General features: G+C 38.9%; 1 protein-coding gene across 1 annotated transcript in view; it reads right to left on the bottom strand.

The window, feature by feature from the left end:
• The window catches only part of NDUFAF2 (NADH:ubiquinone oxidoreductase complex assembly factor 2), a 165867-nt gene that overhangs the window by 54015 nt on the left and 88206 nt on the right, over positions 1–23646 (bottom strand). Inside the window, exon 2 of the mRNA XM_066375580.1 lies at positions 13786–13875. Within this exon, the coding sequence (XP_066231677.1) occupies positions 13786–13875 (90 nt within the window). The remainder of the gene's footprint in view (positions 1–13785; positions 13876–23646) is intronic.

The following is a 23646-nucleotide window of genomic DNA, read 5'->3' as shown; positions in this document are numbered from 1 at the left end:
TCCATAAAGGTGTGGGTTTATTTCTGGGTTCTCAGTTCTGTTCCATTGATCTATATGTCTGTTCTTATGCCACAACCAGGCTGTTTTGAGTACAATGGCCTTATAGTATCCAGAAGTGTGATACCTCCCACTTTATTCTTCCTTTTCAGGATTGCTGAGCCTATTCGTGTTCTCTTTTGTTCCATATAAATTTTTAAAATATGTGTTCTATATCTTTGAAGTAAGTCAGTGACATTTTAATCGGTATTGCATTAAATTTATAAATTGCTTTGGGTAATATAGACATTTTAATGATGTTTATTCTTCATAACCATGAGCATGGTATATGCTTCCACTTGTTTGTATCTTCCCTGATTTCTTTTATCAATGTTTTGTAATTTTCTGAGTACAAATCTTTAATCTCCCTGATTAAATTTATTCCTAGGTACTTTATTTTTTTCGTTACAATGGTAAAGGGGATTGATTCCTTAATTCCTCTTTCTGACAGTTCATTGTTAGTGTATAAAAATGCCTCTGATTTCTGAGTATTAATTTTAAGTCCTGCCACCTTGCTGAATTCATTTATCAGGTCTAGTAGGTTTTGACTGCGACTATAGGGTTTTCTATATACAATATCATATCATCTGCAAATAATGATAGTTGTACTTCTTCTTTTCCAATTTGGATGCCTTTTATTTCTTTTTCTTGCCTGATTGCTGTGGCTAGGACTTCCAGAACTATGTTGAATAAGAATGGTGAAAGGGGGCAACCCTGCCTTGTTCCTGATCTTAAGGGGATTGCTTTTAATTTTTGCCCATTGAGTATGATGTTGGCTGTGGGTTTGTCATAGATGGCCTTAATCATGTTGAGGTATGTTCCCTGTATTCCCACTTTGCTGAGAGTTTTGATCATGAATGGGTGCTGGATTTTATCAAATGCTTTTTCTGCATCTATTAAAATTATCATGTGGTTTTTCTCCTTCCTTTTGTTTATATGATAAATCACATTGATTGATTTGCGAATATTGTACCAGCCTTGCCTCCCAAGAATAAATCCCACTGGATCCTGGTGTATGATTTTTTTCATATATTGCTGGATCCAGTTTGCTAATATTTTGTTGAGGATTTTAGCATCTAAATTCATCAGGGATATTGGCCTATAATTTTCTTTCTTTGTGTTGTCTTTGCCTGGTTTTGGAATCAGAATTATGCTCGCCTCATAAAAGAAGCTTGGAAGTCTTCCTTCCTCTTGAATTTTTTGAAATAGCTTGAGAAGGATAGCAATTAGTTCTTCTTTGAATATTTGGTAGATTTCACTTGTGAAACCATCAGGCCTACGACTTTTCGTTTTTGAGAGCTTTTTGATAACTGTTTCAATCTCATTTGTTGTTATTGGTCTGTTTAGGTTTTCTGATTCTTCCAGATTAATTTTTGGAAGATTATATGTTTCAAGGAATTTATCCATTTCATCTAGGTTGTCTAGTTTTTTGGTGTACAGTTCTTCATAGTATTTTCTTACAATATTTTGTATTTCTGTTGTGTCAGTTGTTGTTTCTCCACTCTTGTTTCTAATTTTATTTATTTGAGTCCTGTCTCTTTTTTTCTTGGTGAGTCTGTTAAAGGTTCATCGATCTTGTTGACCTTTTCAAAGAACCAGCTCCTGTTTTCATTGATCCTCTATATTGTTTCTTTAGCCTCTATATCATTTATTTCTGCTCTGATCTTAATTATTTCCTTCCTTCTACTAGCTCTGGGCTTTACTTGCTGTTCTTTTTCTAGTTCTTTTAGATGTAGGGTCAAGTTGTTTATTTGAGCTCTTTCTAGCTTCTTGAGGTATGCCTGTAATGCTATGAACTTCCCTCTCAGTACTGCTTTTGCTGTGTCCCATAAATTTTGAGTTGATGTATGCTCATTATCATTCGTTTCTAGGAATTTTTTAATTTCTTCTTTGATCTCATTGTTTACCCATTTGTTATTTAATAACGTGCTATTTAGTTTCCAAATGTTTGAGTATTTTTCACTTTTTCTGCTGTGGTTGATTTCTAGTTTCATGCCATTGTGATCAGAGAAAGTGCTCGATATGATTTCAGTCTTCTTAAATTTGTTGAGACCGCTTTTGTGCCCTAACTTGTGGTCTATCCTAGAGTATGTACCATGAGCACTTGAAAAGAATGTATATTCTGCTGCTTTAGGGTGAAAGGTTCTGAAGATATCTATTAAATCGAGTTGATCTAATATGTCCTTTAAGTCTGCTGTTTTTTTGTTAATTTTCTTTCTTGAGGATCTATCTAGTGATGTTAGTGGGGTATTGAAATCCCCTACTATTTATAGTATTGCTGCTGATCTTGCCCTTAAAATCCATCAAAGTCTGCTTTATATATTTAGGTGCTCCTATATTAGGTGTGTAGATATTTGTAACGGTTATATCTTCCTGTTGGATTGCTCCCTTTATCATTATGTAGTGACCTTTTTTATCTCTTACTATAGCCTTTGTTTTCAAGTGCATTTTGTCTGCTATAAGTATTGCTACCCTAGCTTTTTTTTCATTTCCATTTGCATGAAATATTTTTTTCCATCCTTTTATCATCAGTCTATGTGCATCTTTTGTTTTAAGGTGTGTCTCTTGTAGACAGCATATGTACGGGTCCTGTTTTCTTATCCATGTAGCTACTCTATGTCTTTTGATTGGATCATTTAAACCATTTATATTTAAGGTTATTATTGATATGTAGTTGTTTATTGCCATTTTATTCTTTAAAGCTGTATTCCTCTTTTGCTATATTCTTTTCCCACATTGATCTGTTTACAACAGGCCCCTTAACATTTCCTGCAGCACTGATTTGGTTGTAATGAATTCCTTGAGTTTATTTTTTGTCTGGGAAGCTTTTTATTTCTCCTTCAATTTTAAATGATAGCCTTGCTGGATAAAGTAGTCTTGGTTGTAGGCTCTTGTTCTGCATTAATTTGAATATTTCTTGCCATTCCCTTCTGGCCTCAAGTGTTTCTGTTGAGAAGTCTGATGTCATATTTATGGGGGCTCCTTTGTAGATGATAGCCTTTTTTTTTCTCTAGCAGCTTTTAATATTTTCTCTTTATCACTTAGCTTTGGTATTTTAATTATGATGTGTCTTGGTGTAAGTTTCTTTGGGTTTCTCTTAATGGAGTTTTCTGTGCTTCTTGAACTTGTTAGAGTTCCTCCTAATTAATTTAGGGAAGTTTTCAGCTATGATATGATTGAACAAAGTCTCTATCCCTTGTTCTTTCTCTTCTTCTTCAGGAACCCCTATGATGCGGATGTTATTTCTCTTCATGTTGTCACAGAGCTAAGAGTTTCCTCAGACTTTTGAGTCTCTTTTCTTTTTTCTTCTCTGCTTTCATGCCTTCATTCAACTTGTCCTCCATCTTGCTGATTTGATCCTCAGCTCCATCCATCCTGGGGTTTTTTTGTGGTTTTTTTTTTTTTTAACAGAGACAGAGAGACAGTCAGAGAGAGGGATAGACAGGGACAGACAGACAGGAACGGAGAGGTGAGAAGCATCAATTATTAGTCTTTCATTGCGCATTGCAACACCTTAGTTGTTCATTGATTGCCTTCTCATACGTGCCTTGACTGTGGGCCTTTAGCAGACCGAGGAACCCCTTGCTCGAGCCAGCGACCTTCAGCTCAAGCTGGTGAGCTTTTGCTCAAACCAGATGAGCCCTCGCTCATACTGGCGACCTCGGGGTCTCGAACCTGGGTCTTCCACATCCCAGTCCGACGCTCTATCCACTGCGCCACTGCCCAGTCAGGCTCCATCCTGTTTTTAATTCCTTCCATTGTGGTCTTCATTTCTGATATTGCATTTTTCATCTCCGACTGATTCTTTTTTAATATTTCAATATCCTTTTTTATACTTGCTATTTCTTTATTTAGGTGTTCATGATGACCATCCGTTGTTATTCTAAGATCCCTAAGCATCCTTACAATCATTATTTTGAACTCCGCATCTAGAAGTTTTGTTATTTCCATATCACTCAGTTCATTTCCTGGAGGTTTCTCTTGTGGTTTCATTTGAATTGCACTTCTCTGTCTTCTCATTATGTCTGTGTGTTTGGGTGTTTTGTTTGTAGAGCTGGTTGAGTCTAGGCTTGGTGTTGTCTGCCTCCAGTTTTCAACTGTGTTAATTCTAGGTCCTCTTCGGTTGGCATCAGCTATTATTTGTAATCCACTTTTGGATTTGGGCTGCTCTGAAGTCTTGATTTGTTTGTTTTCTTAACAGGTGATAGTCTTGTTTACTGATCTCAGCAGGGGGCTTATGTAAAACTGTATCCAGGAATGTGATGGGTGTAATCTGAGACTCTGAAGCCTTCTTCTGCCAATTTCTTTCTCTGGGGGCAGGGTGTCGCAAAACCAACTTTTATTTCACGGATGAGAGTGGCTGGCAAAGTCATTAGTCAACAGAGCCAAATATCAACAGTACAACGATTGAAATTTCTTTGGAGAGCAAACTTTTTAAAACTTAAACTATATAGGTAGGTACATTCCTTATCGAGGTAGTGCCCGCACGTGGTATTTTGTGGAAGAGCCACACTCAAAGGGCCAAAGAGCCTCATGTGGCTCACAAGCCGCAGTTTGCCTACCAGGGCACTAGAGAAAATGCTGAAAGTACTGGAGTATCCACACGTCCCCTGATCCACTCATTTTTGTGAGCTGTGAATGTAAGGTCCATAGGAAAATGTACTTCCAGGCAGAGGAAAGAGCAAGTGCAAATGCCTCCAGATGGTAATGAGCTTGGAGTGCCAGGTTGGCAGGAGCCAGCGGAGCCTGTCCTTGGCAGTGAAGGCAGGGGGTGGTCAAGATGGGAGAGGTAAATCATCTTCCTTCCCTAGGAGGGAGGCAGGGCAGAGAGGGGCAGTGGGGAGCAAGGTGGGGGGGAAGGAAACTGAGTTTCTTTCTGTTTTGTTATTAGGTTTCATATATAAGAAAAACCATATTGTATTTGTCTTTCTCTGTTTAAGTTACTTCACTTAGCATAATACCCTCTAGATCCAACCATGGTGTCACAAATGGCAAGATTTCATTCTTTTTTTATTGCTGTGTGATATTCCAGTGTGTGTGTGTGTGTGTGTGTGTGTGTGTGTGTGTGTGTGTTATATCTTCTTTATCCATTCATCTATCAATGGACAGCTAGGTTGCTTGCATATCTTGGCTATTGTAAATAAAGCTACAATGAACACAGGGATGCACAGAACTAGTCAAAGAAATCAGATAAGGAAAATAAATAAAAGATGTCCAGTCAAGAAAGGAAGATGTAAAACTGTCACTCTTTGCAAATGACATGGCACTATATATAGAAAATGCTACAGAATCCACCAAAAATTAATAAAATTAAATAATTCACTACGTAGCAGGATACAAATATACAGAAATCTGTCATCTTCCTATTCACTAATAATAGTCAATCAGAAGAAGAAATAAAAAAACAATCCCATTCATAGTCACACAATAAAGACTAAAATACTGAGGAATAAACTTAGCCAATAAAATGAAAGACTTCTACTCTGAATACTATAAGATAATGAAGAAAGAAATTCAGGAGGATACAAATCAATGGAAAGATATACTATGCTCATGGGTAGAAAGGACTAATATTGTTAAAATGACCTTACTACCCAAAGCAATTTACAGATTCAATGCAATTCCTATCAAAATAACCAGTGTCATTCTTAGAACTAGAACAAATAATCCTAAATTTTATATGGGACCACAAAAGGCCCAAAGCAACATTGAGGAAGAAGAACAAAATTAGAAGCATCACACTCCATTATCTCAAACTGTTGGTCAAATAAGTTTGTAAATATGATATATATGTTTGCTCACTTATAGTTTGCATTGGGTGTGGGGGACAGGCTGTAAGCAAGCAAGGTTGTTAAAGCCTAAGGCTTAGTTTTAAAACTAAGCCTTTCCCACCCTTTTAATGCTAAGATCTTTTCAAAACTAAGCTTTTCCCCACACCCTTAACTGTTGCATGATATGGGGTGGTGCACTCCCATGAGGAATCCCATTATGCCTCAGATAAGTGACTTTGTATCAGAGACTTCCTTGTTTGTATATTGGATTAAAGGTTTTGATTTTTACACCATAAAATGGGGCAGAGGAGCCCATGCAGGAGGAGAGCAGAGAAAGATCACATGGAGGAGAGGAGAAGCAGCCAAGATGGTGCAGTGCTGAAGGAGAAGCCAGTTTATGCAGAGAGAAGGAGATGGGGAACAGAGGTTAATAAGGCTGGTGAGGTAGAAACCTTTGATTCTAGGAAACTCAGATAAGTCAGTGGCTTTGGGAGCCCTGAATGGAAAGGGAAGTGTTTTCCCACTGTGTGTATTGCTTGCCCGCTGGCTGCAAGCCAGGATTAAAGCTAATGGTCCAACAGTTCTTGGCTCCATTGTTTCATTACCATCTGTCTGAATCAAATGCGAACCTGCACGGGCCAGGCAGCTGTGATGGTGGCCGTGGCTACTGGCCTTACACAAACTATACTACAAAGCTAAAATAATCAAAACAGTATGGTACTGGAACAGAAACATACACATAGATCAATGGAGCAGAATACAGAGCTTGGACATGAACCTTAGCTTATATAGTCAGTGAATCTATGACAAAGGAGGTAAAAATATACATTGGAGCAATGACCCTCTTTCCAACTGCAGTGTTGGGGAAACTGGACAGATACATGCAAAAATAAATAAATAAGTAAAAGATTTTGTAGACAGACTTTGTAGTGAAGACTTTGTAGACAGATAATTTGAGTTCAAATCTTGTCTACAGCTGCTATTTGTACTTAGGGAGTTATTTAACCTACGTCTTATATAAAGGACTCAAAAGGGAATTTACACAAGTTCTCACCACCACATCTACCTATCTACCTGTTTCTGCATTTGTATACTCTACTTTTGTACTATTCTTACCAATGAATTTTTTATGCTCTTATCAAATGCCAAGTGTAAGGCCAAGAGCTGCCATCGTGGCCATTCACATGCAGGTTCCCATTTGATTTGGACAGACAGTTTTAAAACAATGGAGCCAAGAACTTTGGCCATCATCATTATCCTAGCTTGAACCTGGCAGGCAAGAAATACAAACAGTGGGAAAACACTTCCCTTTCCATTCAGAGCTCTCAAAGCCACTGACTTATCCGAGTTTCCTAGAATCAAAGGTTTCTACCTCACCAGCCTTATTCACTTCTGTTCCCCATCTCCTTCTCTCTGCACAAACTGGCTTCTCCTTCAGCACTCGCCATCTTGGCTACTTCTTTTCTCCTCCACGTGGTCTTTCTCTGCTCTCCTCCAGCATGGGCTCCTGTGCCCCATTTTATAGTGTAGAAATCAAAACCTTTAATCCAATATACAAACAAGGAAGTCTCTGATACAAAGTCACTTATCTGAGGCATAATGGAATTCCTCATGAGAGTATAACACCCCACATCATGCAATAGTCAAAGGTGTAGGGAAAAGCTCAGTTTTGAAAAGATCTTAGCATTAAAAGAGTGGGAAAGGCTTAGTCTTAAAACTAAGCCTCAGGCTATAAGGACCCTGCCTGCTTACAGCCTGTCTCCCACAACCAATGCAAACTATAAGTGAGCAAACATATTGTAAAGCCAGCAGCCGTGGCCAGGGCCACCATCACAGCAGCCTTCTGGCCCATGCAGGTTCGCATTGGATTCGGACAGTCGGTAAAGAAACAGTGGAGCCAAAAGCTGGTGGGCCATAGTCTTTAATCCTAGTTTGCACCTGGCGGGCAAGTAAAAATACACACTGGGCTCCAAAACCCAATCACATTCAGTGCTCACAAAGCTACTGATTTATCCGAGTTTCCTAGAATCAAAGGTTTCTAGCTCACCAGACTTATTCTCCTCAGTTCCCCATCTCCTTCCTTCTCCCAGATACAAACTCTACACAAACTGGCATCTCACTCAGCACTCCGCCATCTTGGCTGCTTTTCCTGGCCTCCTCCACGTGGCCTCCTCCTGCTGCTGGCTCTACTCTCTCTGCTCTCTCATGCTAATCTCAGGAACCAAGAGCACAAATTCTGTTCTGCCCCCATTTTATATTGTAGCTTCACAACCTCTAATCCAATATACAAAATAGGGAAGTCTCTAGTAGAGGCACTTCTCTGAGGCATGATTGGATTGTACCACCCCACATCAAAAAGGGTAGGAAAGGCTTAATCCCAAAACCAAGCCCCAGGCTACAAGGATTCTGCCTGCCTTTAGCCCACCCCAACACACATTAATATCACCTGGACGACGGCCTCCTCGTGTTATCTTTAACAAAGTGAGCATAATACATTTTATCTGCCCAACACATATATATCATATTTGCAAACTTATTTCACCCACACCAAGTCTTCCACATGAGACTGAATCCTGTCCCACCTTTCCTTCCCAGGAGTTTTCTTTCTCCTGCATCATTAATGCTTCCTATCTGACTTGGTCTTTTCCATCACTATTACAAAATTCAGTTACTTCTCCTATCTTTAAAACAAAACAAAACATAAATTACTCTCTTGACGTCCCTTCCCTCTCCAGATACAGCCTCAATACTCTCCTTTCTTTTACAGATGAACTAACTCCTCATAAGCATTGTCTATAGTCCTTCCCTCCAAATCCTCTCTCACCATTCTTTTCTTGATCAGGCTTTTGTTCCTAACACTTTATAGAACAATTTTGGTCAGGATTACTGACTTCCCTGTTTTTAAAGCAAAGAGTTAATTCTCAGTCCTCATTTGACATGGTCTATCACTTCTTCCTTGACATTTGGCTTCTAGCACATGACACTTTTCTTTTTTTTCCCCTACTTTTCTTGTTCCTTTTTCTTTTGTCTCTAACCCTTGTAGTAGTCTAGGGGATTAGTCTTTCAACTTCTCATTTTTCTATTTACACTCATTTCCTTTGTGATCTCATCCAGTTTCCCAGCTTTAATTACCATTTATTTGATTTATTTGCTCTCAACTCCCAAATATTATCTGCAACCCAAACCTTTCCACTAAATTCTTGGCTTGTATACAACTTACTATCTCTACTTGGATGTATAATAGGCATCCCGAACTTAACATTTCCAAAATTGATACCATTTCCCCTCCAAATTTGCTCTTCTCAGTCTTGCCTCTCTCGACCACAGCAAAGGTGAGGCCCAGAAGCTTAAGAGTCATCACCGACTGTTGGGCAGATAAAATGTATTATGCTCACTTTGTTAAAAATGTTGCTGCCCACGTGAGGCCCTCACCCAGGTGATATTAATGTGTGTTGAGAATCCTTGTAGCCTGGGGCTTGGTTTTGGGATTAAGCCTTTCTCACCCTTTTTGATGTTGGGTGGTACAATCCCATTATGTCCCAGATAAGTGACTTTGTATTAGAGACTTCCCTATTTTGTATATTGGATTAAAGGTTATGAATCTACATTATAAAGTGGGGGCAGAACGGGAGCTTGCTCTCTCAGTTCCTGAGATTAGCATTAGAGGAGAGAGCAGAGAGGAGAGCAGAAAGGCCACGTGGAGGAAGCCAGGGGAAGCAGCCAAGATGGCGGAGTGCTGAGAGAGAAGCCAGTCTGGGCAGAGTTTGTGCAGGGAGAAGGAAGGAGATGGGGAACAGAGATGAATAAGTCTGGTGAGCTAGAAACCTTTGATTCTAGGAAACTCGGATAAGTCAGTAGCTTTGTGAGCACTGAATGTGAGTGGGTTTTGGAGCCCAGTGTGTGTTTTTACTTGCCCGCCGGGTGCAAGCTAGGATTAAAGATGATGGCCCATCAGTTTTTGGCTCCGTTCTTTCTTTACCAACTGTCCGAATCCAGTGTGAACCTGCATGGGCCAGGCAGCTGTGATAGTGGCCTTGACTACTGGCTTTACAACCTCTGCTCCCCATCTCCTTCTCTCTATACACACTCTGCACAAACTGGCTTCTCCTTCAGCACTCTACCATCTTGGCTGCCTCTCCTCTCTTCCACGTGGCCTTTCTCTGCTCTCTATTCTAATGCTAATCTCAGGAACAGAGATGGGGGGAGCGCCGCTCCCAGTCTGCCCCATTTTATAGTGTAGAAATCAAACCTTTAATCCAATATACAAACAAGGAAGTCTCTGATACAAAGTCACTTATCTGAGGCATGATGGGATTCCTCATAAGAGCGCACCCCACATCATGCAATCAGTCAAGGGTGTGGGGAAAAGATCTTAGCATTAAAAGGGTGGGAAAGGCTTAGTCTTAAAACTAAGCCTCAGGCTATAACAACCCTGCCTGCTTACAGCCTGTCCCCCACACTCAGTACAAACTAAAAACGAGCGAACATATATATCATATTTGCAAACTTATTTGACCAACAGCTTACTATTACTCTGGTGCAAACCACAATTATCCCTTGCCCGAATTATTACAAGAACCTCCCTGTCTCCATGTTTTGCCTATACTCCCTCAGTCTCTTGGCAAGACAGCAGCCAGAATGATCCTGGTTAAATTTAACTCAGAGCACATGACTACTTTTTTTTTTTTTACAGGGACAGAGAGAGGGATAGACAGGGACAGACAGACAGGAATGGAGAGAGATGAGAAGCATCAATCATAAGTTTTTGATTGCGACACCTTAGTTGTTCATTGATTGCTTTCTCATACGTGCCTTGACCGTGGGCCTTCAGCAGACTGAGTAACCCCCTGCTCGGCCAGCGACCTTGGGTCCAAGCTGGTGACCTTTTTTGCTCAAGCCAGATGAGCTCATGCTCAAGCTGGCGACCTCGGGGTCTCGAACCTGGGTCTTCTGCATCCTAGATGCTCTATGCACTGTGCCACCATGACTACTTTTTTTCAAACTGGTCTATAACCCTGCATGATTGGGCATCCTGTACCTCAGGGGTCCCCAAACTTTTTACACAGGGGGCCAGTTCACTGTCCTTCAGACCACTGGAGGACCGGACTATAAAAAAAACTATGAACAAATCCCTATGCACCCTGCACATATCTTATTTTAAAGTAAAAAAACAAAACGGGAACAAATATAATTTTTAAAATAAAGAACAAGTAAATTTAAATCAACAAACTGACCAGTATTTCAATGGGAACTATGAGCCTGCTTTTGGCTAATGAGATGGTCAATGCGCTCCTCTCACTGACCACCAATGAAAGAGGTGCCCCTTCTGGAAGTGGGGGGGGGCAGGTAAATGGCCTCAGGGGGCCACATGGCCCCCGTAGTCTTAGCTTGGGGACCCCTGCTGTACCTTATCTATTACTTTCCCTTTGGCTCTATTCTAGTCCCTTGGCTCTAGCTGTTCCTTAAACACTAGAGCATGCTCTTGCCTCAGGCTTTTGCACTTGCTCTCCAGGAATGCTCCTCTGCTACTTATTTGCATGCCCAGCTCCTTCTGCTTTTATTCAAAAGTCATCTTTTCAGAAAGGCTGTTTCCTTACACTTCTTAAAACTGCAATACCTTTTCCAACACACCCTATTCCCTTGCTCTGCTTTACTTTAACATATTATGTAGTTATTTGTTTGGTTTATTGTCTTTCTCCTCCCACTCTCCCAGAATGGAAAGCCTACGAATGTCCTCAAGAGGTGCTTACTAAACAAGAAAAGGGTATACTGTCTAATGCATACAGTGGCAGGATATGCAGCTTATAGTACCTGTACTTTGTTACTAATAATTGACAAGTATATTTATCTGGACCAACAGTATTTTAGACTCATTTGGTGTTGACACTATTCTCTTTAAAGAATCATTTCTCTTTCCTTTTCTATTTATTATGTTTTGTGCATTTACTTACATTTTAATTTACTTTTCCATGGTATGGAGTCCTTAGTTTTTACATTTAACTGATGTTTAACACTATAAAAATAATTTTAGTTTCAGTGTTTGGTTGATACTTTTGTTTTGAGGGTATACCCTATGGAATAGTTATGCTGAATTACTAGATTAGGACAGAGCCATATAAAGCCTTAGAACTTCATTCTAATTCTCTGAAAGCCTCAAAGGCTAAAACATGAGTCATTACCTAGTTGTTTATTTATAACTATTTCTACAAACATTTTAGTTCCATACTATTATTGGGGAAAATGATAAAATAGGCTCATTATAAGAAGGCATGAACTTTATTGGAGAATTGCAAATGCAGCTCACAACATTGAAAAGTCTGTTAAATAAAAAAGCTCAATTTATTCCTCCTGGAAGTTGCCAGGCTATATTCTGTATTTCTTCCAAAAAAGTCTCTGGTATCTACAGATTTTTATGTTCCTCTCTCATAGTTCTAGTATTTTCATAATTAATAGAAGAAATGGGAAAATAGAGTTCCAGGGATATATCTACACTTACATGCTGACATAAAAGTAACTTAATTCCTAAAGCCACCATGTGTAAGGCATCATGCTATACCCATCAGGAAGCAATGAGGCTCGTGCTTAGAGTGTGTAGCTGCAGAGCCTAGACAATTTATCTAATTGTTCCAGACCTTAGAATCCCTATATATTAAGTTAGTATAATTATAGTGTCTACCTCATGCGATTGTTTTTTTAGAAAAATGTTTAATGTTTATTTTATTAATTTTAGAGGGGGAGGAAGGAAGGGAGAGAGAGAGAGAGAGAGAGAGAGAGACAAGAACACTGATCTCTTCCTGTATGTGCTCTGACTGGGGATCAAACTGTCGATCCCTGTGCTTCGGTACAGTGCTTTAACCAACCAAGCTATCCAGCCAGGGGTACCTCATAGGATTGTTATGATTAAACTGTACAATGTTTATAGCATGGCATGATGCCAGGTATACAGGTAAACACTTGGTAAGTGTTAAAGTAATATTTAAGGTAGGTATTAGTATTTTAGTTAAGGTTCTTTTAGTTGCAAATAACAAAAGCTAATCAAGTTAGATTTCATGTCATCAATATATATTTACTGACCACTTACTACGTGCTTCCTTATGTGCCAGGCACTAGGCTAAGAACTGGTAAGGACAAAGAGAAAATTTATAACAAGGGTATGGGGTGGTACTTAGACCTCGAAGGCAGACTTGCAGCTGAGCTTCATTCAGAAAGAAATGGGCCTAGGAACTGGAAAGCTGCCGGGAACCTAGGACATGTTCTGTGTCTCGCTATAGACATCTCTTGGCAGTTGGGTTTCTATTTTTTTCTAAATAGATCAGCTTTTTCTGTAACAAAGCTGAGATAGTGGATTGAAGATAGCCACCCAAAAGCTACCAAGTTCAAATGGTACTACTGTTCCAGCCATACTGAGAGACTGATCCTACTGTTTTATCTCTCCTTGATCTCCTATCTTAATTCCATTGTTTGATAGGGATCAAGTGTCCATTCTTGTCAGCTCACAAGGTTACTGTACATTAAACAAATACTTCAAATGGTATCAACAGCAGGTATTATCCACAATTTATAGAGAAAAGTAAGACTGAGAAGTATGAGTTACTTTCCCAAGTTCATGTGGGTACTGTGTGCCAAACAAGATTCACACCCTGAGGTTGTGCAAGTGCAGCGTGAGCATATTAAAATGAGGGCTTCCTTCAATTTTCATTCTTTGGAGCTTCACTAACCCTTATCCCAGCTCAGCTAATGCTGAATAATAGTTCTTTTACGATACACGTGTTCCCTATTTCACTATCATGTGTTCCCTCATTTAAATGGGCACCTCCACAATTTTCAAAGAAATGCAATGTTTAAAAAAGTCTCATGAATTTAGATTGTAAATGTTTTTGCAAAAAGAATAAACAAGTAATTATATGTTCTCTTGTTGAATTTGTATATATTTAAACAATTTGCCTTCCAGGAGATATTACTAAAAGCAGAAACTTACCTTCCCATTCTGTTGGGATATTCCCTAATTCATAGTCTACTTCTCTTTTATTTGCTGCTTCTACAACTCTTTTCTCTCGAATAGTTTGTCCTATAAGAAAGACAAAAGTGATTATTATGTTTTTAAATGAACTCATGACATATTAGTTACAAGTAAGATTTTCTCTTTGCCTATTGTACAACTTCTTGTGTGTTAAAAAATCAACAGGAAAAAAATAGATCCTATTTAGAATTAAACAATTTCTATATGACTGCAAAAAAATTTAATTTCCTACCATAGGATGCAGAATTGAAATAAATCTAGATTTTGTGTACGAAAAGAGCAATTAATCTGTAGGGCACTAATGTCTAATAAAAAACATTTAAAAATTCAACAGTGCTCCACTCCCTCAACTCTTCAAGTCATATATTAGAGGTGCTACTTACTGCCCAGGGGGATTGATATTCATGGTCCCTACTAAGTCTGTAATCAACCATAAGACTCTGCTGCTCCCCTGTCCCACAGTACACTGGAAACTAAGGGCACCGAGTCATGGGTTGGATTCTGTGGCCCATCTGAGTAAATATCTCTCAAGGGAATCTAAATAAAGAGGGACAAAAACTGGTGAATTTAGGGTATGGTGGTTCAGGTGAGATCAACATCCAGAGCAGGATGTAGGAATGTAGAAAACAGGAAAGGTGACAGGGGGCAATGGTGGGAGGAGAATGCCTGTTGCTTACATTGCTCAACAATAAGAAGTTGACTAGTGTTTATTTTAAGTTCATAAGGGAGGCAAAAAACTATTAAGCATTTTCTTCTGTTTTCAGAAAGTCTTGATTATATCCTTCAGAGTTGTTTGTCAAAATAGTGATTTCAAAACATGTTCCTTAGACCTTTGAGCCTGGGGACACCAGGTAAGCTTTCTACTTCCTAACAGTAATTGTGCCTGCTTACTCCAAGGCATGCGAGCTGAAACAGAGAAGACATTGGTGAATAGTGATGAGGGGAGGAGCATGGCTTACCAATGATTAGACCAATTAAGGGAAAAAATCTATAAAATACTGCTTTCCCTTCCCCACTCCTGGACCAAACTTACACTTTGCTAAACAGACCTGATGACATAATTAAAGAATTTGACCTTGTTGTCTACAAATCTCTCTCTTATACCACCTGAAATTCTACTAACTAAAAATTCCTTCAATTGCAGACAAGGAAACTCCTGAGAGTGACTATGCAGGAGAAAGGAAGCAACACAAGAGTAGCCTAAGAATACTGAGTGACTAGCTTTATTCTTCTGCTTAGAAATAGTAAGTGAAAGGCTGGGATTTCATAGACAAACCATTAATGGCTAATAACTCTGAAGTATGGGGTCAAGAAATCTCTACATTTCATTATAAACTCATTTAGTCAGGCTAATTTAATCCTAACACAGAGGTTCCCCAAGTTTTATAAAGAGTCATTACCTACTACTCATCTTATTCAATAAATTTACAGTAGGGCAAGGGATTAGTAGGAAAGTCCCTAGGTTACAGGGGCAAGGGTCAGGGTAAAAGGAGCCTATAACAATGACAGCTACATTACTCTCAGAGCAAAGGCTCAGTATGTGTATGTGTATTTTTACTAAAATGTTATTTATATCCACATATACAAACATACTGCAACAACAAGAGTTACCATAAATTTAGCATACACTATAGTATGTTTACATGACAATTTTCAAATGCCTGAAAGAGTCAAAATATCTGTTTCTTCATACAGTCCTTATTTAAACACCAGGATGTACGTCATTTTAGCAATAGCAAGTATTCAAAGAAAAACTATTACATAAAAAAATTGCTGCCCTGGCCTGATAGCCCAGTTGGTTGGAGCATTGTCCCAAAGCACAGAGGTTGCTGGTTTGGTCCCCGGTCAGGGCACATACAGAAACAGCTCGGTATTCCTGTCTCTCTTCCTCTCTCGCTAAAATTAATAAAATTTTAAAAAATGCTAACAAATGGTCTTTGGAAGTACATGTATGTTCTATAAGCTTTTGAATGTACATCAATAAAATTTAGCATACAAAGAGAGGACAGAGGGTCTATTATTCCCAGTAGTTCCACTAAATGCATATATGTTACAAATATATCTATATGGCTATGACACAGAAATTAATTTTTTAATCCTACCCTTAGGTGCATATATTTCATTTAGGGTTTCATAAGATTTTTAAAAATCAAAAGTGAAACCTATTTGTATATACATGGAACGACAAGAAGAATAATTTATAAGTTTCTTGAACCAATTCCTTGATAATTGCTGAAATAAACCCTTTGTTTACAAATAGATGATATAAAAGATATATTAAAAAATATATACATCTTTAGAAATATAAAGTAAAGCTATTAGTTTATTAAATAAGCTCCTTGTAATCAGATATGGGATCCCCACCCCCAAACCTGCCCCAAATTGTTTTAAAACCACTCTATTCTTTGGAATAAATCCTACTTGTACAATTTTTATGAACTAGGAATGAAATTTATGCCTCCCATGGAGTAAAAATTATGCACAAACTGTATGCTTACTCATACTAATATGTTTTCATACAATAGTTATAAAGACAATTCTACTTATCACAGCAAAAAAAAATTCCATCTAGTAAATAGAGCATATTTTAGTACTGGCTCAACTGTCAAAAGTTTAGGATCTAATTTATATTTAAAAACTAACTTAAGGCTTCTGGTCAGGATGACAATGTAGGTAAATGTGTTCCTCATATCCTCCCAGAACTGCATCAAAATATAACTAAACTACAGAACAACTATCATTCAGAACCAGCTGGAATCTAGCCAAAAAGAAGTCCCACAACTAAGAATACAAAGAAGAAGTCACATCAAGACTGGTAGGAGGAGCAGAGATGCAGAATGGGTTGCTCCGATACCCATGGGTGGCGGATAAAAATCAGGAGGGATATCTTGGCTGTGAAGGTACCCTCCCGAGGAATGAGTGGTCCCAGCTCCACACTAGGCCACCCAGCCTAGACTTCCAGTGCCAAGAAGAGAAGGACCCATGAATTCTGGCTATAAAAACCAGCAGGGATTGTGGTTGAGTGAGACCGAGGGCTGCTAGAGTTCTAGGCAGTTCCTCTTAAAAGGTCTGCCCATGGACTTACTTGGACTCACTCGTTCTGAGTTCCAGCATTGGAGCAGCAGCTGATAAAGTACCAGAGATATACAGGGAGAAAATGAAATGTGTGGCATCAGCACCAAGGCTGGAGGGGCAACTTTCTCCCAGACAGAAGTGCTGGCAGATGCCATTGTTCTTTTTCTGAGCCCTCCTCCAAAGAGTAGCCAAGCAGGTACAATATCTGAGTCTCCATCAACCTAGCTCACACTGTTTGTCCCACCTTAGTGATTCCCTGAGACCCTGCTGCACCCAACTTGTGGGGCCCACCCAAGCTGTTTCCAGTGGCTTTCCCATAAGAATGACCTGTCTTGGCTCATGCTTTAGACTTTCCTAAACTCTCTCAAACAAGCAGCAGATGGCCTTGTTTTGCTCCATATATCTTGCTAAGTAGCCTCAGATCTAGCACTAGGGGCTGCAGGCCTTGTTTCACAGCGTGGCCTCTCCTGGGCACCTCCAAGACCAGCACAAGTAGCAGCCATCTGCAAATTGCTTCATAGCTCATGCTGGTTGGCCCCGGGAAGAACACAGGTGGTGGCTGACCTTGGCCTGCACCACCTGAGAGGCCCCAGAGCACCCAGTGGGCAGATTCAGACCACCTCAAAGCACCACCAAACCACCTCCACAAGCAACACACTCAAGGGACAGACTCAGCAGGCATCAGAGCCCTGATGAAGTAAGTCCTGTTCTGTGGGTTGGTCTCCTGCACAGCATATTGTTCATGATGGTCACAGCTAGTCCTTGTAGCCAAATGGCTGAGAGGTAAATACCTTCCATTGACGTGCCAACAGCAATCAAGGTTCAACTACTACAGAACCATGTACACAGCCCACATGGGGAGCAGGGGGACATGCCTGGAGTGGCCAGCTTTGGTGAATGAGGTGGTTGTGCTACTGAATCATACAGGACACCTACTACATTAGGCCACTCTACCAAGCCCCAGAAATGTAGGAGCTCTACCTAATACATAGAGCAAAACATAGTAAGGCTGCCAAATGAGAAGACAAAGAAACAAGTCCCAAATTAAAGAACAGAACAAAGCTCCAGAAAAAGAACTAAACAAAATGGAGACAAGCAATCTACTAGATGCAGAGTTCAAAACACTGGTTATAAGAATGCTTAATGAACTTAGGGGAAGTGTAGATGAACTTAGAGAGAACTTCAACAGCATAAAAAAAGACATGGAAACCATAAAAAAGAATCAGTCATAAATGAAGGATACATGAACTTAAATGAAGAATAATTCACAGGGAATCAACAGTAGAATAGATGAAGCCCAAAGTAGGATCTGTGATTTGTAACAAACGAAAGAAAAAAAAAAACAGACCAGCAAAAAGAAAAAAGAATCCAAAAAAATAAGAATAGAGTAAGGAACTTTTGGGACAACATCCAATGTACCAACATTTGCATCATGTAGGTGCCAGAGGAAAAGAGAGAAAGAAATTGAAATTTTATTTTAAGAAATAATGAGCGTGTGGAAGTCCTGGGTTTGATTCCTGGTCAGGGCACATAGAAGAAGCAACCATCTGCTTCTCTACCCCTTACCCTCCTCCTTCTCTATGTAACTCTCTGTCTCCCCCCATCCTGCAGCATCCTCATTCAAGCAAGTTGGCCCCAAGTGCTGAAGATGGCACAATAGCCTGCCTCACGTGCAAAAATAGCTTGGTTGCCAAGCAACGGAGCAATGGCCCCAGATGAGCAGAGCATCACCTAGTAGTGGGCTTGCTGGGTGAATCCTGGTTGGGGCACATGCAGGAGTCCATCTCTCTGCCTCCCCACCTCTCACTTAATAATAATAATAATAATAATAATAATAATAATAATGACAGAAAACTTTCTTAACCTGATGAAGGAAATAAACATACAAGTTCAGGAAGTGCAGAGAGTCCCAAACAAAATGAACTCAAAGAGGCCGACATCAAAATGCAAAAGGTTAAAGACAGAGCATATCTTAGAAGCAACAAGAGAAAAGCAGTTAGTTACTGTCGGGCAGATAAGATATATTTTGCTCACCCTGTTAAAGATGGCCGCTGCCCACGTGGGGCAGCTGAATGCCCTTCTTGCTTGGAAGGGGTGTGGTTATGCTAATATGTATTGGGGGAGGGCTTTCACGTCAAAAGGTTTTAAAAGGAGGAGCTAGCTGGCCATTTGAAGAGAGATCACGTTGTTCCGGAAGAGAGTGGCCACGTTCTTGTAAAGAGGAAGAGCCCATGGAGACAGGGCAGGGAGGCCACGTGGAGGAGGCAGCCAAAATAGCGGAATGGGGAAGGAGAAGCCACTTCGTGGAGGAGAAGGAGATGGAGAACAGAGGTGAATAAGACTGGTGAGGTAGAAGCCTTTGATTCTAGAAAAACTTGGATAAGTCAGTAGTTTTGTGAGCACTGAATGAATGGGTTTTGGAGCCCAGTGTGTGCATATTCTTGCCCGCTGGGTGCAAGCTAGGATTAAAGAAAAATGGATCACTAGTTTTTGGCTCTGTTACTTCATTAGCATCTGTCCCAATCAAATGCGGACCTGCGTTGGCCAGGTGACTTTGATGGTGGCTGCAGATTCTGGCCATACAGTTACCTACATGGGAGCTTCCATAAGACTGTCAGCTGATTTCTCAACAGAAACCTAGCAGGCCAGAAGGACTTGGCAAGAAATATTCAAAGTGAGAAAAAGCAAGGATGTACAACCAAGATTACTCTACTGAGGAAAGCTATCATTTAGAATTGAAGATCATATAAAGTGCTTTCCAGAGAATAAAAAGCTAAAGGACTTCATCATCACCAAAATGGTATTATATGAAATGATAAAAGGAAGAAAAGAAGAAGAAGGAGGAGGAGGAGGAGGAGGAGGAGGGGGAAAAGGAAGAGGAGGAAGAGGAAGAGGAGGAGGAGGAGAAGATTAAAAATATAAATAAAATAGCAATAAATTAATCTCTATCAACAATTGAAGCTAAAAAATAAATGAACAAGCAGAACAGAAACAAATCCACAGATACAGAGAACATTTTGATGGTTGCCAGGTGAGAGAGGAGTTGGGGGCAGAGTTGGTTGAAGGGATTCAGAAGTACAAATTCGTAGTAACAATAGTTATGGAAATGTAAACTACAGCATAGGGAATATAGTAAGAAATATTCTAATAACTATGTATGGTGTCAGATGGATATGAGATTTATTAGGATGATCATTTAGTAAGTTATATAATGCCTAATCACTGGGGTGTACACCTGAAACTAATATAATATTGTATGTCAATTGTAATTAAAAATGACTTAAAATTAATAAAAATATTTAATCTAATATATATATATATAAATTTAGTAAGTCCTAATACAAGAATAAATAATTGACAGGAGGAACTCAATCATTATTAAGTAAAACAAAGCATGATTGTTTAACTTAATATTAAATAATATTAGATTTATTTGCAGCCACTGTGGAAAACAGTATGGAGATTCCTCAAAAAATTAAAAATCGAATTGCCTTTTGACCCAGCTATCCCACTGTTAGGAATATACCCCAAGAACACCATAGCACTGTATGAAAAGAAGAAATGCACCCCCATGTTTATGGTAGCACTGTTCACAATAGCAAAGATCTGGAAACAGCCCAAGTATCCGTCAGAGGATGAGTGGATTAAAAAGCTTTGGTACATATATCCTATGGAATACTACTCAGCCATAAGAAATGATGACATCAGATCATTTACAACAACATGGATGGACCTTGATAACATTACACTGAGCGAAATAAGTAAATCAGAAAAAACTAAGAACTATATGATTCCATACATAGGTGGGACATAAAAATGAGACTCAGAGACATGGACAAGAGTGTGGGGGTTACGGGGTGGGGGGGGGAGGAGAGGGAGGGGATTGGGGAGAGGGCACAAAGAAAACCAGTTAGAAGGTGACAAAAGACAATTGGACTTTGGGTGATGGGAATGCAGCATAAGCAAATGTCAAAATAACCTAGAGCTGTTTTCTCTGAACATATGTGCCCTGATTTATCAATGTCACCCCATTAAAATTAATAAAATAAATAAATAAAACAATAAAATAAAAGTTTGAATTCAGGTAGATCATAATGATTCATGGTACGTAGATTTAAAGACTATAGTATAAGTACAATATTATTTCCCAAACTTAAAAAATTTTACAGCTAGTTACCATTGAGTTAATTGCCCTAGAAGGATAGCAGATTTCCTATTTCCTTGTTTAGAAAAATATGGAACCCACGAGGAGTGATCCTGGGTATTGAGATATGACAGGTGTAGGTAAAATATTTCATCTGTTTAATTGGGCTTTTGAGATAAAGTATGGGAACCCTGGACACAAATATGGGAAGGAAGATCTAAAGCAGAGAGTCCTAAACTTGAGTCACTCAAGTACCAGCTTTGCAATTTTTGTCACATTGTATAGTATTCTATCCTTAACATTTTTCTTTAATTTGGTTTGCTTTTTTCTTCAACAATCATTTTTACTTTACCCTAAAAAATACCCATGAAATCACTGACTGAATATACTAGTTGTATTTTGTGTTCAAACACACATAAAATAGATATACTTAAAAATTTTAAAAGGTTGTCTTTGCAGCCCATGAAGTTACCATGCAGACCACACTTTAGAAACTACACTGGTCCTACAGAGACAGGCTCAGCAACACATATGGTAATACAGGACATATAAACCAACACAGCAGTAAGAAATTCCTGTGGATGGGAAATGGCTGAATAAACGCTTTGTAATCAGATATGAATATCAAAGTCTTACTTCGATTATGTTTACTCTTCATTTTATTAAAATCTTATGTTATGCACAACAATTTTATGTTAGGTTTAAAAGGAGAGGGCAGAGGTCCTTGAATTCCAGGGGTGACCAGAAGAAAAAAAAAGCTAAAATTTATGGCATGTTTATAATATGTCAGCCATTGAACTAAGTTTTAACTCTGTATGGGAACTTGAGAATTCAAAGTAAAGTATTAATACTGTAAAGTATTATTATTACTTCATTTTAAAAATAAAGAGTCTGAGTCTTAAGAGAACTAAAGACATTTACTTCAGGCCACATACAGACAACAGAAATCAGGATCTGAACACAGGTCTTCTGACTCCTGACCCTATACACTTAGCCATTAAGCTATGTTGCCAGACTTTAAGACATCTACAAATGTTAAATCTGTAAAAATACCAGATTTCAGTTACTAAAATAAAAGGGCCAAGCTAAAAGGAATAGGAACTGTAATTTCCCAGAAGATTCAAAATCAACTATTTCTCTCTAAAAAAGAAGAAGAAAGAAGAAAAAGAAAGAAGAAGAAACCCACTGCCTTTCATTAGGGTATTTTCAGAATGTAGAAAACAGATCTTAAATCATTTAATGTAACAATCCTGACAATCATTTAACTTTCAATAAATATCCACTGAAGAAAATCTAGAAAATACATAGAGAAAAGTAAAAGAAGAAAATAAAGTCATTCATAATATCACTCCCCTCCAAAATCAGGTTAATACTTTACTGCATTTCTTTATAGTCTTTTGTCAATATATAGATTATAAATACACAAATGCTTTCATACACATATTTGTAAAATTAAAGTTAAACATTTGTCCCTTTCCACTACATAGAAAATAAGTTTCTCATGTTGTAAGTCTGTATCTTAAAAAATTAATATTCAGTTTCCAAACATGTTCTGATATTCTGAGGAAGGAAACTCTTGTATAGGTATGTATAACACTTTCATTTGTGTTTTAAATGTAAAAAGAGAGAAAAAGCTTGTTTCTTTAAGAATAGACAATTAAGGAAGTTAAAAATACTAAAGGAAATTTTATGCCAATTAAAGAATGGTATGCCACACAAAATAAGTTTTATAAATTAAGGCAGAATTTCTTGATCAGGAGAGGAAGAGGTAAAGTACAGTGATCTATGCCATAACTTGGCCACCAGAGGAGTTCTCTCTTCTGAGAGACAAAAAGTCCACTATTACTCTTTTCTGGAAGAAAGATGCATACTGGGGAGAGGGAAATGCTTTGAGGAATCCCCTTAAGTAAAAAGGCAAGTTACTTTCCAGAAAAAAGGGGTTCATTAATGACTCCAAGGGGTTCATTAAGACTGTTGGAAGGAGAAAGCCCAGATATTCTGTACTTTCAGATCAAGTTTCTGCAAGAGAATTATCAGAGTATGTATTTTTGAGATGCAAAGAACTGACCAAAGAGCTAAGACTTTTTGATATTTTAAGCACCACTTTTAGGATGTAGATTTTATGGTCAGTCTTGTGATATTTCCTTTAAGAATTTAAAATTCAGCCTGACCAGGCAGTGGCACAGAGGACAGAATGATGGATTGGGATGCAGAGGATCAAGGTTCGAAACCCCAACGTCACCGGCTTGAGTACAGGATCATCAGGCTTGAGTGCAGGCTCACCAACTTGAGTGCAGGGTTTCTGGCTTGAGCATGGGGTCATAGACATGACCCCATGGTTGCTGGGTTTAGCCCAAAGGTCACTGGCTTGAAGCCCAAGGTCCCTACCTTGAGGCCAAGGTTGCTAGCTTGAGCAAGGGGTCTCTGGCTCTGCTGTAGCCCCTCGGTCTAGGCACATATGAGAAAGCAATCAATGAACAAGCAATCAAAAACAACTAAGATGCCACAATGAAGAACTGATGCTTCTCATCTCTCCCTTCCTGTCTGTCTGTCCCTATCTGTCCCTCTCTCTGAATCTGTCTGTCTCTGTCAAAAATAAA

This window comes from Saccopteryx leptura, chromosome 1 (assembly GCF_036850995.1).
Source record: "Saccopteryx leptura isolate mSacLep1 chromosome 1, mSacLep1_pri_phased_curated, whole genome shotgun sequence".
NCBI lineage: Eukaryota > Metazoa > Chordata > Mammalia > Chiroptera > Emballonuridae > Saccopteryx > Saccopteryx leptura.
The sequence above is the reverse complement of the archived record's forward strand: the minus strand, read 5'-3'. Positions and strand labels throughout refer to the sequence as shown.